This window comes from Gambusia affinis, linkage group LG05 (genome assembly GCF_019740435.1).
Source record: "Gambusia affinis linkage group LG05, SWU_Gaff_1.0, whole genome shotgun sequence".
Classification (NCBI taxonomy): Eukaryota; Metazoa; Chordata; class Actinopteri; order Cyprinodontiformes; family Poeciliidae; genus Gambusia; species Gambusia affinis.
The window spans coordinates 18,566,109-18,580,711 of NC_057872.1; the positions used below are offsets into that span (position 1 = coordinate 18,566,109).

Below are 14,603 nucleotides of genomic sequence, written 5' to 3' on the forward strand. Positions count from 1 at the left end.
TGTTTTTGTTTTTTTTACCAGAGTTTCACTGAGAAGTAGCTCAGTGCCAAAACTCACTGAGGCATTTGGTAAATGCTGTTGCTAGTCTGAAGGAGCAGAAGTGAAGGAGTAACATGAAAGCTTGCAAAAAGCAGCTCCAAGGAGGAGCTGTGGTTTGGGGGCGGGGCTAGATCCACCCAGGCGTTTTGAACAGCTGAATGGTTGCCATGGAGATGAAAGGATTTCTCAAAAAATGGTTGAAAGAATTAAACCAACACTCCAGGAATAACACGTAAAGCTAAAAAAAAGTTGACTTTACATAATAGGTCCTTTAAATTGGTGGATTGTGACTATGTTTCTTGAGATAACAGATGTGGAACAGATGTGTTGGAGCAGCATGGTGGCCTCAGGCCCAAACAGGGTCACTAACATCATTTTCATAGAAGCTAAACTATACCAGAATTATGAAATCCAGATGTGCTCCTGCTTTGTTCTCCTGTCGACTTGTTGCACATTAAAGTTTGTTTAACTTTCTAACAATAAACACTGCCAACATAAATCATTGTTCAGTAGCAATGCCGGTTTAAACCAGCAGCCACAACTCACATAGAATCGCAATATGAATAGCTTCTGGCACGAGATGAATGTGTGACAAGATGGTGGATAAATCTTTACAGATAAACAGTTTAAACAGCTTTCTTTGCATGCTGTCTGACTCAAGCGCAGCTTAAATTGTTTACTACTTTTTTCTCACTGAAACTGCATTTAGTGGGTTTTTTTAATGAACTGGTTTATGAAACTTCTTCCGACCAGCAGCAGCTCTGCTGGTCGTGTTGGTGCAGTTGCGCACCTGTTGGCGTGGGATCGTTTTGGTTTTCCTGATGGAGAATCAGAGGTAATATTTGAGAGAGAAGGCCTCGGGTAAACACTGAACCTCTGCAGGGTGCTTGACCCGCACACTGCCGGCATGCCGTCCACCTGCGTGAGCACCTCTAAGAACAAAACCCATCACTTTATTTCTTCATTTTTATTTATTTATTGCATAGTTATAACACCAGCTGGGCGCCTGGTGAGTATTATGGTCTGTCACTAGAGGACCTGATCTTCTCCAAGGACCATCTGTGTGGTGCTGTTTTTTTTTTTTTTTACCTTCTTGTCTTTTTAGGTGTTGTATATTATTATGGGATGTATGCTGCCACTGCTGGAGTATTATGGTCTGTCCATTGGAGCAAGGGAGGGGGGTGTCACTATGACAACGGGGTTGCTAAGGGGGCTGGGACTTCCAGTGGAAAGGGGAAGAAGTGTGCATGTGCATGAGCATAGTGCATGCATGTGCGCGTGCATGTTGGAGGGGGTGGGGGCAGCCGGAGTATTATGGTCTGTCCGTTGCGAGGTAACTATGCAGAGTCCTGCGTGCGTGTGGGAGGGAGAGGGGGGATTATTATGGGATGTCTGCCCCCTTTGTGTGTTTGTGAGGATGTTAGCTAAGCGCTGCCTGTAAGGTAAGGGGGAAACAAGAAGTGGGGGACGGAGCCGCGTGTTTGGGGTCATTGCGAAAAGAAACAGAAATATCACTCGGGGATTTAATGAGTGAGCTTCCTAGGACAACATCTGGAGCTGAAGCAGTGTGATTGGTTTTTATTAGTCGCTCCGAAAGAGGGAGCACACCTCGAACCGGACTACACGCACACTACAGTAAGTTTCCAATATGTGAAGGCAGGAATTTTTAAAGCTTAAACTTTTCTCTGATGCACCTTTCTCATAAGAAGCTGTGCATTTATTGTGTTGTTTTTTAATAACATGGATAAATGTCACCTGTAAGTTGATCCACTCCTTTGTTGGGATCTACCTGCATAATAACTTGTTTGTTTTGACAGGTGGAGAATTTAATGGTGTGTGTTTACAATTTCAACTGGGAAGGCTTCGAGCCAATCAAATGTATCATTATTTTTATTTTTTTTTTCCAGCACCAAGCGCCCAACCACCACTCCTCAGTCCCCCCTACTCACAAGCTACCCTCCCTTCCTGGACACCCCCGGTCCATTCTCCACCAGTCCCACGTCATTTTCCCTCCTCCCTCGCCGACCGAGGAGCGAGGTTTTACGGGGGATTAATTAGCCCTGCAAAGAAATAAATTTAAACCTTTCGGAGGGGGAAAATGTCGTGTAGCGAAGATGAGAGGGACGACTTTGGAGCGCCAGAGGAGCATTCAGTTCTTCACGGTAAGCTCGGCGTTTGCCCCCCTTTCTCTCTCTCCCTCCTTTCCCCGAAGAAAGGTCCATCTCTGTGTAATTTGAGCTTCTCCGTGATGCTAGCTGAAGCTAGCTGGGAGTATTCGGCTCGGCTCGGGTCACTCGCCATGACAGATTAGTTAGCTAACTTGAGAAGCAAGTGTTCACACTTTTCGTTATTTATTTATTAAATTTTTTTAAAAGAAACATTGCTAATGTGTTAATAAGAGTGTGGGCTGTTAAAGTTTTATTTTATGTATATTTTTTTAGCGTTAGGAAATCGGGTAAGTTTAAACCTGTGCTGTTGTGGCATTCACGGACGCATTTGTGTGTGTGCGCGCGTGCACAGCCGTTGGCCCAGTCGTGCCAGATGGAGCAGCGCGCGCGTTCGTTCGTGGTCTACTCCCCCTCCGGCCTGCAGTCCTGTTTTCTCTCCTGAAACTAATAATAATGCGAGCATGTCTCCTTTGCAGATGAAGAAGAGCCGGAGGATGTTGTCTCTGACCTGGACGAGGTACCCAAGTCGAAGAAGAAGAAGAAAGCCAAGAAGAGCAGCAGAGAGAGCCGGAGCAGCAAGAGGCAAAGACCCATCCGGGAGGTGAGCTCGCTGCTCCTGTCAAAGTTTGTATTCTGGATATTTAAATTGATTTTATTCATTTTTTTTTTTTTTGTGAGAAAGCTTAGAAAAACTTTTTTTTAATTCCCTAATTTTGCAGCAGGTTCCTTGAGGGTTTCAATCCATCAAGCAAACAGGCAGTTTGTGTCTTGAAAAATTGCAATGCAAATAATTTTCCCCCATTAAAAATTAAGGAAATTAATTCCACCCACAGCTATGCTAACATATGATCTACACTCAAAGTTTGAGTAATTTACAACATAATAGTCACAAATTACATAAAAATACAGATTTTTTTTTTCAATTATTGTAAAAAAATTTTTTTTAGCTATTCTAAATGTTTATTTAACTAACTCCTATTCCTCGTTTTCATTTTCATTATTATTTGGGAATTGGCCATGAGAAGCTCACGCTGAGTTTCAGCCTCCAATGCATTGGTCAGTTTTCCATCTGTGGCTTGCAAAGAAACTTACGTAGCATCCAAACGTTGATGTGATAAGTATAAAAACTTTTTAAACTCCATTTATTAAGGATATCAATCTTAGTGACCAAAATCAGAAATCTTGGGTAGAGTAGTTGTGAACATTGTGATGGTGAAAATGAAAGTGCTTCAGTGCAAGGAAAATGTGAGTTAATCATACGTTAAATTATCATTACAATATTCAGGAATAATATCTCAATGTTGTCATAAAATAACACTTTCTGGCACTCATTATAGACAAAAAATATTTTCTGTAATTTCTAATTTTAATTTGAATAATAATTGAACTTTTGTGCACAATGCGACAGGATTCCAGAATAAGATCTTTTTTTTTTGTCTTCAATAACAATAAAATAACTATTGATGTTTTATTTAGCGTTTTTTTGACGTGCAAACATCTTCAAATTGTAAAAACTAAGAATGAATAATATATTTGTGCAATGCAATGGACGGTAAGTTTTAAAGTAAATCATATAAACAGAAGCTTGGGTTTATGCTGAGTATGAAATAGTCTCTTATTTGGGTCTCAAGTGACCTGATTATATTCACTGTATAGTATTAAGAAAGATTTGATAAATGGAACTATGAAAACATCTTGCATCCCTTACAACAAAAGTGGTTGTTTTGTCAAACCAGCAGTTAAAAATCATAACTTTTAGTTTGCAATATTACAAACTAGGAAAACACTGAAATCTTGCATTAGTAAACTTGCCTTTATCTAAATGTATTCCTATAAATGCTCAAAACATTGCAAAAGATGCATTTTTGCACCTATAAAATTTGTGATGCATTAAAATAACTTAATTTAAAGTATGGGAAGAGTCATACTTTGTGTGTTTCATGCATAACAGAGCAGAACCTATTGAATTTTCACTAATGAGCCTAAAAGTGCATCATAACCTCTGCAAGCGACAAATGGAAAAAATAAAACCTGTTAAGGAGCATTGCCCTCTTGTAATTAGTAAAGTGGGTCTGTATTTTGTAGGAACTGCCGGTCAGCTCCCCAGAGCACCTGATGGGAATGGAGGCGGCAGAGAGGGATGCAGATGAGGGAGGTGTGCGGTCAGAGAGTGAAGGGAGTGATTACGCCCCTGGGAGAAAAAAGAAGAAACGCTCAAGCTCTGCAAAAGACAAGAAGAAAGGAGGTGGGGCCGGAGAGAAAGGAGGCTCTAAGAGCAAACGCAAAGATCCAGAACCAGAAGACGACGATGACGACGACGATGACTGCCAGGTAAAGTTTTATTGTTTACTCCCTGTGGAAGGAGCGTATGCAGCTCCTGGAGAAATGAAGTTCCTCTGACTGGCTTTGTTTTCCAACTTCTCTGCTCTCACCACAGCCGAAAAGCTCCGCCCAGCTGCTGGAGGCCTGGGGCATGAAGGACATTGATCATGTCTTTACTCAAGAAGACTACAGCTCTCTCACCAACTACAAGGCTTTCAGCCAATTTGTTAGGTGAGGGGAAAACTAGAGCTGCACCAATCTGATATTAATATCTGTACTGATATTGAAAAAAATGATACATTGGGTATCGATGACAGTATGCCTGATACATAAGCCCAGAGCTATAGAGTCTAATTCTATGCTTTATTATTTATTTTACAACATATTTAGAATCTCTAATTGCACTATCTAAACCATTTGAAAGAAGGTTTGATGTAGTTAATTTTTAGGTTTTTGACCAAAACAGTCAACCTGTTTTTATTAGCTTCAGTTTCTTTATTATTTATTTAGCATTGGCTGTTTTATTCCTAACTGGACTGACAGCACAAATTAAAGTTTAGTTGATTTTTCATGGTTGACCAAGCTAGTGAAGAAATTGATGCATTTAAATGATCAAATAAATTTGCAATTAGGTACATTTATGTCTGTTTTTGTAAACAGAAATGTTTTAATTCAGCTCTGTTTCTCTGTATCGGCTGATACCAGACCTCAGATATCGGTTTTGGGATTGGGAGAGAAAAAAGTTAATTGGTGCATCCCCAGGGACAACATCATATCTTTCTTGTTCCCAGTGGTAAATAAACTTATAAAAAATACAATAAACTTTGTCATTTTTAGGCCTTTAATTGCAGCAAAGAATCCTAAAATTCCCGTATCCAAGATGATGACCTTAATGATGGCTAAGTGGAGAGAATTCAGCACAAACAACCCACTGAAGGTATTACAACTCTGTAATAATTATTTTCTGTTATTTTATGTTAAGATGCTTAAAATGAGCAAAAACTCCCATTCTGTGCCGTTCCCTCCTCTCAGGGTTGCGCCACAGCCAATGCAGCCCTTGCAGCTGCCAATGTGGCTGCAGCAGTGGAGAACATGGTGGCTGTGGGGACTGACGGAGGTGTGGAGGCTGCCCCTGCTGCCTCCCCTGTGACTACTCCCTCTCCTGCCCCTGCCTCTGTTGCTGCTGCCGCTCCAACACCTGCACCGCCCCCAGCGCTGGCTCCAGCTCCCCCACTCCGCAAGGCCAAGACCAAAGAGGGAAAAGGTGCATATCCAAAGCTACAGATACTGTGTTTGATCTAAAACTGAGAATAATGGTAATTTTAAAATTCACTTTTATTTCTTATTTTAGGTCCAAATGCTCGCAAAAGGTCAAAACCTACACCGAAGCCTCCCCCTAAGCCAAAACCCAAGAAGGTGGCCCCACTTAAAATCAAACTAGGGGGCCTCAACAGCAAGAGAAAGCGCTCCTCTGTAAGATATTTATTCATTTTCTACAGCTGGTTTATTATGTTTAAGGATGTTTGGGGAGAATTGTTCTTCAGTGGATCAGAAAGATACAAAACAAACAAAAAACATGAACATAAAGAAGTAAGATTCAACTAGCTGTGGGCAATAGGGACTCAGAATTTTATTGCAATACTATTGTGATGATGATAAAAAAAAAAACTATTTAATACTTCTTTTTTTAAGTAACTTTGTGGCTGTGACTGTATGGTGCAACAATTATAGCCCCACAATAACAAGTACGACTCTTGAAAAACATTCCTATTTGAAATAATCTACTTAAGGACACCACTTACTTAAAGAAATGCAATTTAAACTGCATATTGTAACTGTAATCATATTTTCAAAATTTACTGATATTTATTGATGCTGTCATGGAACAAACAGTGGAGAAAATAGTAAAAATTAAATTTAATAACATCTTTAGTTGAAATTTATTGAGACAATAATAAATTCTTTTTACGGTAAGACATTTTTCACAACAGTGATAAACGGTCTGATAAATGCTGGAAAATATTCAATTTGATTTTATGATTCAAAAAAATAAAAAATTCTGGATAAGTCAGTTGGGATGTCAGTTTTTGTCTGAAAACTTGACAAGAAGCTCTTAAACTGGGTTTGGTTTTAATGGCCAACGCATCACTACTACTATTTTTGCAACCAAGTTGAACGATCAAAGAATACAAACTATGATTTAAATAGCTAAGCCCCAATTTTATCTGTACTCCTACAGATTTTATACTTACAACAATCTTTCTGGCTTAGAAGTCATTTTAATGAAGAGCAAACTAGAGATTAGGGTGAACTACTTAAATATTTGCACTTAGAAAACAAAAAGCATAACATTTTAAGATGGAAAATGTGTAGAGACTTTAATTTAGGAATTGTCTTCTTTTACCTTTGCGTCCGATCAGAGCGATGAAGACGAGCCTGATGGCGACAGTGACTTTGAAGACGGCAGTTTCTCAGTGTCCGACGGCTCCAACCGCAGCAGCCGTCCTAAGAAGAAATCCAAAAATGCGAAAAAGAAGAAGAAAGGTTTGGAAAAAAATGCTTTGGAAATCTTCACTCTAAATGATGAAAAACCTTGAATTACAATTTGGTCTTTTGAAGGTTTGGAAAGAGCTTGATTTCTGTATAAACATTACTTGCAGTTGAAACTAGATATTTTCATATATCTAATAGAAAAACATGTTTATTTCTCACTTTCTGAAGTTAAAACTAACAAAATTTTTTTCGTGATTTAGGTTAGTTAGAATCACCAAAATTATTTATATTTGCTAAATCCAGAAAACTTGGTCAAAACATTTTTTAGAGCCTTTCTTTGGTACGTTGCATTTTGTGTTTAAGCTTTTAATTTGAGCATCAGGGTCATTTACTTTAACATTTTTTATTTGGATTGTTTCAGTGCAAAGAATATTTATTATTTCTTATTGCTCAATGAGTTATTGATCTCTATAGAGTTATTGATCTCTATAGTTGACATACAGGTCCTATATTTTTTGCATTAAAAATGCTATTGAAATTTTTTGTTATTTTTGTTAAGTGTTTTGTTCTTTGACCAGTCAGGGGTAGGCGAGAGACATTTCCAACCATAAAACGTTGTTAGATTTCATTTTACATTGTCCCTGCTGAAGAATGTTGAATATTATCACAAGACATTATTAATTAAGAGGAAGAAATGATATATATCAGAGAATTGAAACTGTCTTCTTTAGTTCATTTGTATTGTTTTTATTGCCAAAGTGCTGTGCTGGAAAAGTTTTAAAATTTGTCTTGAAAATATTTGACATTGTACAAACCTTGTTTAAGAACAAACTTCAGTCTAGTACAGGAAGATTCACTACGTCATTCAAGTTTAGGCTGAGCTGCTTCCTGTTTTCACTGACATGTTTATTTCTGGGCCTCTCTTCTTGTCAGTGGAGACAGAAGATGGCGATGGCTATGAGACCGACCACCAGGATTACTGTGAGGTGTGCCAGCAGGGAGGAGAGATTATTTTGTGTGACACCTGTCCCAGAGCTTATCACATGGTGTGTCTGGACCCTGACATGGAGAAGGCCCCAGAGGGGAAGTGGAGCTGTCCACACTGTGTGAGTACAAATCGTCAGAACTAGGGCTGCACCTATTGCAGTTTTCTGGCCAATCACTGATTACCAATCTTTAAAAACCAAGCCTGCTGATTCTGATTTTGACCAATAGGGTGCAGGGCTTCCTCCAGTGTGTTATAAGCCTGGCGGGCCACCAGGCTAAACATTATTAGTTTACGTATTCCAGTTTTTGTTTATATACCAATAACAGTGACAGCAAAGATGCTTCAATGAATCTCTGGTGAAAATATAGGAAGCACACTGGCAACATAGTATGGCCAGTATGTGAACACATAGTGAGACTGAGGTCAGCTGTTTTTCTTTTCTTTTTTTTAATTCTCCTGAACCCTACAAACTAAAAACTTCAGCGGATTAAGTGACAAGTCACAAATAACTGATCAAAAACTGTTTCACTCTTTAGATGGGATTAAACATATTTATTGTAATTGTATTTTTTCTTAATGTTTTTATAGTTGGTGTTTAGATGTTAATAATGTCTGCCCACAACTCATAACAATCAGGTGATGTTATGTTATGACAGGAAATTTTTTCAAATTTCCTGTCAAATTTAAAAAAATGTTTAGCTCCAAAATATGGTCGAGCGCCGTCTCTCATAGCAGAGCAAAATAGGCCATGGGTTGATTTTTACACCTATTCCGAGGTAGATAAGATCGGTTTCACATGTAAGTATCGGGTGATCACTGTTCTCAGGGCCGATTTATTGCAGGTCTGTAATCAGAGCCACTCAGGTTGGAAGTCTGAGTATTTTGAGCTTTCTTCTAAAATGTTGTACACTACTTTAGAGAATTTCTGGAAAACAAGAAGCAAAATTGACTTTTTAGATTTGGCACTTTAGTTCTGTCTCTCCCTAACATTACATTTCTCTGTCTGTCGTTTCTCATTTCTCTTCTATACATCCCACCCTCCATCTTCTATTTCCTCCTGTCCCCCCTCTCCCACTCCCTCTCTCTGACTCCACATGCACACGCATTCAATGCACGCTCTACACCCTCCACCGCTCTCGCTCCCGAAACCCCCCACCTCTCCCTTTTTCCTTTCATGCCATTCCGCATACCTCCCTCCCCCCTCAACATGCACCACCTCCTCCTCATGTGTCTGATTGCAACACCAAGGAGAAGGAGGGGATCCAGTGGGAGGCTAGAGATGATCTGTCCGAGGCTGAAGGGGAGGATGATGACGACAGAAGAGATGATGGCATGGAGGAGGAAGACGACCACCACATTGAGTTCTGCAGAGTGTGTAAGGACGGTGGAGAGCTGCTCTGCTGTGACACCTGCCCCTCCTCCTACCACATCCACTGCCTGAACCCTCCTCTCCCCGAGATTCCCAACGGAGAGTGGATCTGCCCCCGCTGCAAGGTGAGCACCGAGTCTGCATCTGCGCATGCTCTGGAGGGTCTGAATCTGGATTGCAAATGCAGCTTTCTACTGCAGATACAGCTGGTCCTCCTGATCAGGATAAGTTTACATATTGTACTACAGATACATTTTGCCAGTCTTGCACCTCTGATTAAGGTTCTTTCACCACAACCATATTTTGCTGGGTGATTAATTGTCCCAGACGTTACTGCAATAAACCATGATATTGTTGTTTTGAGAGCATTTTTAAGTGATATAATTATAAAACAATACAAGAATATATTCTCAAAGATCAGTAAACTGTAAATTCTATTGAATATTAAGCACTGGAACTAGAAGACATTTTAAATATCCAATATAAGTAAGCAAAACAACAGGCAGAACAAATAAAATGGATGCTAAATACTCAATAAACAAAACTGCCCCTCAAAAAATGGCTACTTGAGACCAAATCACCAGACTGAAGACTTTTGTCATCCAGTTTTTGCTAGAAAGTGGGAAAAGTGAAAAATAATAACTTATGCAAGTCCTGGTTAATTAATTTAATACTTATTGCGACAGATCTACATGACAATTATGAAAGGAGTTCAGTGCAAACATTTTAAGCCGCTCCTCATTTCTTTGTCGTTATCCTCCTGACTCGCGTCACGTCCCTTCGTACAGTGTCCCCCAATGAAAGGAAAAGTGCAGAAGGTTTTAACGTGGCGTTGGGGGGAACCTCCAGCCTCCATGCCTGTCCCCCGGCCTGCTGACCTGCCCGCTGATGCTCCTGATCCCCCTCCTCTGGCTGGCCGTCGGGAGAGGGAGTTCTTTGTCAAATGGTGCAATATGTCCTACTGGCACTGCTCCTGGGTGCTGGAGCTGCAGGTACTTATCGTCTGGAATTGTAGCAAACATTTTACTAATTTGAACAATTATTCTCTAATGTGGAAGTTAAGTAAGCCTTTACCCCAACGTATAATATAACGGTTCCATAAATTGTTCTGCTGCTTCCCTGCAGCTGGAGCTGAACTGCCAGGTGATGTTCCGTAACTACCAGAGGAAGACCGACATGGACGAACCTCCACCTGTGGACTTTGGAGGCGAAGGCGATGATGACAAGAGCACAAAAAGGAAAAACAAAGATCCTCTGTTTGTTCACATGGAGGAGGACTTTGGACGCTTTGGGGTTAAGATAGAGTGGCTGATGATCCACCGCGTCCTAAACCACAGGTAGGCGAAATATGCAAAATGGAGACTGAGCACATAACCTAAAAAACAAGTGGTTTTAAATTATTTTTTTTATATTTAACATTTATATTGGTTTGCCGGTTGCTGTAACTTTAGGTGTTTCTTAAAGTGACCTATTATGGTTTCTTGATCTCGTTAATGAGCTGTTTTAGGGCCTCTGTCACTTTAAATCCAAATACGCTGCTGCTGGTCACCCTCCAAGCTCTAACTCAATGTTTACACTCGCACATGAAAATGGCCACAAGCAGATTTGCAAATGTTTTTGAAAAGATTTTGTTGACCCTCCTACACAACCAACTGAAATGCAGCAAGTGATCTCTGGATAGTAAGTGAGCAACAAAATACTTGTCTTTTCCAGCAGCCATTGTACAGTACATGGAGCGGTAAAACCAGCTGACCACACGTGCTGGAGCTCCGCTTGATTTGCTAGGCAACGGGCCAGTTCCTGTTGATTGTGACTTAAGAATAGAAAGTTCTTTGAAATATTAAGTTATCGCCACAAAAGTTTTTTTCAAACTTGGGCTGTAGAAGCAATAGAGACCCAAATGGAAGTATGTGAAATTTTGCATAATAGTTCCCCTTTAATTATAAGTATACAAATCATAATATGAAGCTATTATGCACCTGATTGTTGCTTACTGCCTATAACCTATTTTAGTTACAGTATAGCTGTAATGTAATACTGACCATTTTAAAACATTAAGCGCCATGTTTCCTATGTGTTTTTAATGCTAGTGTTGACAAGAAGAACAACGTTCATTACTTAATCAAATGGAGAGATCTGCCCTATGACCAGTCAACTTGGGAAAGTGAAGACATGGACATACCTGAGTATGATACGTACAAACAAATATACTGGAATCACAGGTATGGAGGGGTTCATTATATCTAAGGAAACAGTTTAATATATATGGAGCCAAGTGTCTATGAGGGGGGAAACGTTTATCTTAATTTAGTAACTTATTTTCTGGACTAAATAGAGAGCTGATGATGGGCGAAGAGGGGAGACCGGGCAAAAAACTGAAGAAAACGGTCAAAGTCAAAAAGGCGGAACGGCCACCTGCTAATCCAGTTGTAGATGTAAGTCTGTTTTATCTGCCATTAAATTAAATTAAACATTTGTCCTTTGGTGTATTCTGTTTTATTTGTTGGCAGTATAAAAACCAGTTCTCTGAATATTTTCTTCCTACCAGCCCACTATCAAGTTTGATCGCCAGCCCGACTACCTGGACAGTACAGGCGGCACGTTGCATCCCTACCAGCTGGAGGGCTTGAACTGGCTCCGGTTCTCATGGGCTCAGGCCACCGACACCATCCTGGCTGATGAGATGGGTTTAGGCAAAACGGTTCAAACGGCTGTCTTCCTGTATTCTCTGTATAAGGAGGTGAGAATCCAGAGTGAGAATCCTTGGTATTATTTGTGAGGTTTTATTAAGTTTGGCCAATATAAATGAAAAACTGGTACAAAATGCTTATATCATGATATTGATCATCAGTAAGTGAAATACTAAACTGGTGATGTTACCTTTTCTTTTTTTACTGATAGTTTTCACTCTGCACCATATTTTTATTTTTAATCAGTTAAGAGCCACAGTTGTGAAATCTAAAACTGATGCTGCACAAGTTACTCAGCAGATTGTTGCTAGGTAACCATAGAGTGTGTGAGTTGCTAGGTAACCAAAGAGTGAGTCAGTTGATTCCACCAACCTTAGCTTAATTGGCCATGAGAAGTTCAAATTCAAAAATACTTTGTTGATCCCAAAGGAAAATTAAATGTTGATGTAACTCATTTTAATTTAAGTTCTTTGGAGAGTTATTGTAGATATTGTTGGCTATAGGCAGGAAATATCTTTTGTAGTGGTCTGTCTTGCAGTGAATTTGAAAAAGCCTCTGACTGAAGATACTCAGTTTCCCCAAGATAGTTTCTTGAAGAGGCTGATGAGGGTTGTCTATAATTTTCTTCATTTTTATGAAGAATCCATCATCTGCTTACATCTACCAGAATGCTTTGTGGTTCTGGGTCAGAATTGAGTAAATATTCTTTGTACTGAATACTGAATGTTTTGTCTACTGTTGTTGATAATGCGTCTCTCATGATATATATTCTTGATTGAACCAGTCCTAGGTTTTTATTCTTGCTATAAGAACAGTTGTATGCTAATGAAATGACACTCTTTTAGAATATTTTAAATCTGGAGAACTTTTCCTGTCAAGTCTGCCCTCCTCTGTCATTCAGTGAAGGTGGTCGGGGTCTCAGACATGCGACACACACTGACTTTGCCCAAAAAGGGGATGAGTTCAAAGTTTGAATCTCTATTCTAAAGGCAGGGCAAGACATGCATTTTTATGTGTTGATTTGAACTGTTTAAATTGGTCTAATCCTGCATTCTGCTGTCACAGGGTCACTCCAAAGGTCCCTTCCTGGTCAGCGCTCCTCTGTCCACCATTATTAACTGGGAAAGAGAGTTTGAGATGTGGGCCCCCGATATGTACGTGGTTACCTATGTTGGGGACAAAGACAGCAGGGCTGTTATCAGAGAGAACGAGTTCTCATTTGAGGGAAACGCCATCAGGGGAGGGAAGAAGGCCTCCAAGATGAAGGTAGGGAGGTGATAAAAGAGTAAGAGTTACTTGACGGATTGATATGTTTATTGAAATCCAACTGAAGTTTCGCCCAACCTCTGTACTCAACAGAAAGACTCGACAGTGAAGTTCCACGTTCTGCTGACGTCCTATGAGCTGATCACCATCGACCAGGCTGTGCTGGGGTCCATCGAATGGGCTTGCCTGGTCGTCGATGAGGCACACAGACTCAAAAACAACCAGTCCAAGGTAATAATAAATCCTGAATGATTCATTAATGTCACCATTAGAGCTTGTGGACTTATCTTCCCAAAAATATTTGTCTGTCTCAAGCTAAGACACTAGCCCATCCTCTTATAACTTGCTAATTGTATTACTGCAATGCTCTCTTGTTTGGTGCTTCTTGCTAATATCTGCTTCACTGCTGACAGATATATTTTTTTTAATTTTTGAAATGTTTTTAACCACTTTGTGTTGTCCTGTTTTTAATTCTGTGAAGCACTTTGTATTGCTCAACATTGTATGAAAGATGTCATACAAATAAAGATTGATACTAAGAGTGTATTCACACCAGCCATGTTTAGTCCACTTTAATTGAACTCTAGCTAGTTTGCTAAGATAGTCTGGTTCATTTAGGGAGGTGTAAATGTGCAATCTAACTCTGATGTGGACCAAAAAAAGCAAACTGGTTCATCTAAATACTTGGACTTGGTTTGAGTAAAGTGAACTCTGGTTCGAATGCATATACCAGAGTACCTGAAAACACATCTCTGTTCGGCCTCCTCGCGAGTACAAAAGAATCTAACTCTCTTGTCTTTCTTGTGTTTGTTTAATCTGTCTTAACAGGTGTTTAGACCTGACATTTACTTGTGAACAGAGACTGCTTGAAAAGCAGCAAACTTTTCAAGCAGTCTAGCGCTGGGCATTCTGGGTAAATACAACCAAAACAAACACAAGAATCTAATTCTATAGGCAGAAATGGCTTGTGGTGTTTTCTTGAAGACAAAAGAGAAATACTACAACTGATAAAATCCGACACTACTCCATTTTTGTTTACATTTTGTGAAGAAGGAAGTTCCGCTCAATGTCTTCAGAGGTTTTTGTGTTGTTTCCTTCAGTAGTTCTTGGTGCAGCAAGGAGTGCAACAGGCTTTTCAAAGGCTTGCATTGTTTGACGCTGTGCAGTGTGAAAGCAAATGTAACAAATGTTTAAATTTTGTGGAAACGCCTTAGGGCTTCAATTCTACGTTTTCCTTTACGGTACTGTTTTTATTCATCAGGATAATT

At 39.8% G+C, this 14,603-nt stretch overlaps 1 protein-coding gene across 7 annotated transcripts in view; it reads left to right on the top strand.

Moving 5' to 3' along the window:
• The first annotated feature begins 1,417 nt into the window (after positions 1-1,417).
• chd4b (chromodomain helicase DNA binding protein 4b) overlaps positions 1,418-14,603 on the top strand; it is a 31,669-nt gene continuing 18,483 nt past the window's right edge. For 4 of the 7 annotated variants that reach the window (XM_044116870.1, XM_044116873.1, XM_044116871.1 and 1 more), the window contains exons 1-18: positions 1,419-1,674; positions 1,947-2,201; positions 2,684-2,808; positions 4,293-4,538; positions 4,645-4,760; positions 5,367-5,466; positions 5,562-5,793; positions 5,881-6,002; positions 6,950-7,073; positions 7,956-8,128; positions 9,259-9,504; positions 10,168-10,371; positions 10,505-10,716; positions 11,470-11,601; positions 11,715-11,814; positions 11,928-12,119; positions 13,135-13,335; positions 13,429-13,566. In XM_044116870.1, coding sequence (XP_043972805.1) covers positions 2,138-2,201; positions 2,684-2,808; positions 4,293-4,538; positions 4,645-4,760; positions 5,367-5,466; positions 5,562-5,793; positions 5,881-6,002; positions 6,950-7,073; positions 7,956-8,128; positions 9,259-9,504; positions 10,168-10,371; positions 10,505-10,716; positions 11,470-11,601; positions 11,715-11,814; positions 11,928-12,119; positions 13,135-13,335; positions 13,429-13,566 — 2,727 coding nt within the window. In that variant the 5' untranslated portion in view covers positions 1,419-1,674; positions 1,947-2,137. Of the gene's footprint in view, positions 1,675-1,946; positions 2,202-2,683; positions 2,809-4,292; positions 4,539-4,644; positions 4,761-5,366; positions 5,467-5,561; positions 5,794-5,880; positions 6,003-6,949; positions 7,074-7,955; positions 8,129-9,258; positions 9,505-10,167; positions 10,372-10,504; positions 10,717-11,469; positions 11,602-11,714; positions 11,815-11,927; positions 12,120-13,134; positions 13,336-13,428; positions 13,567-14,603 lie in introns of all 7 variants that reach the window. The other 3 variants (XM_044116875.1, XM_044116872.1, XM_044116876.1) reach the window with 1 other exon arrangement.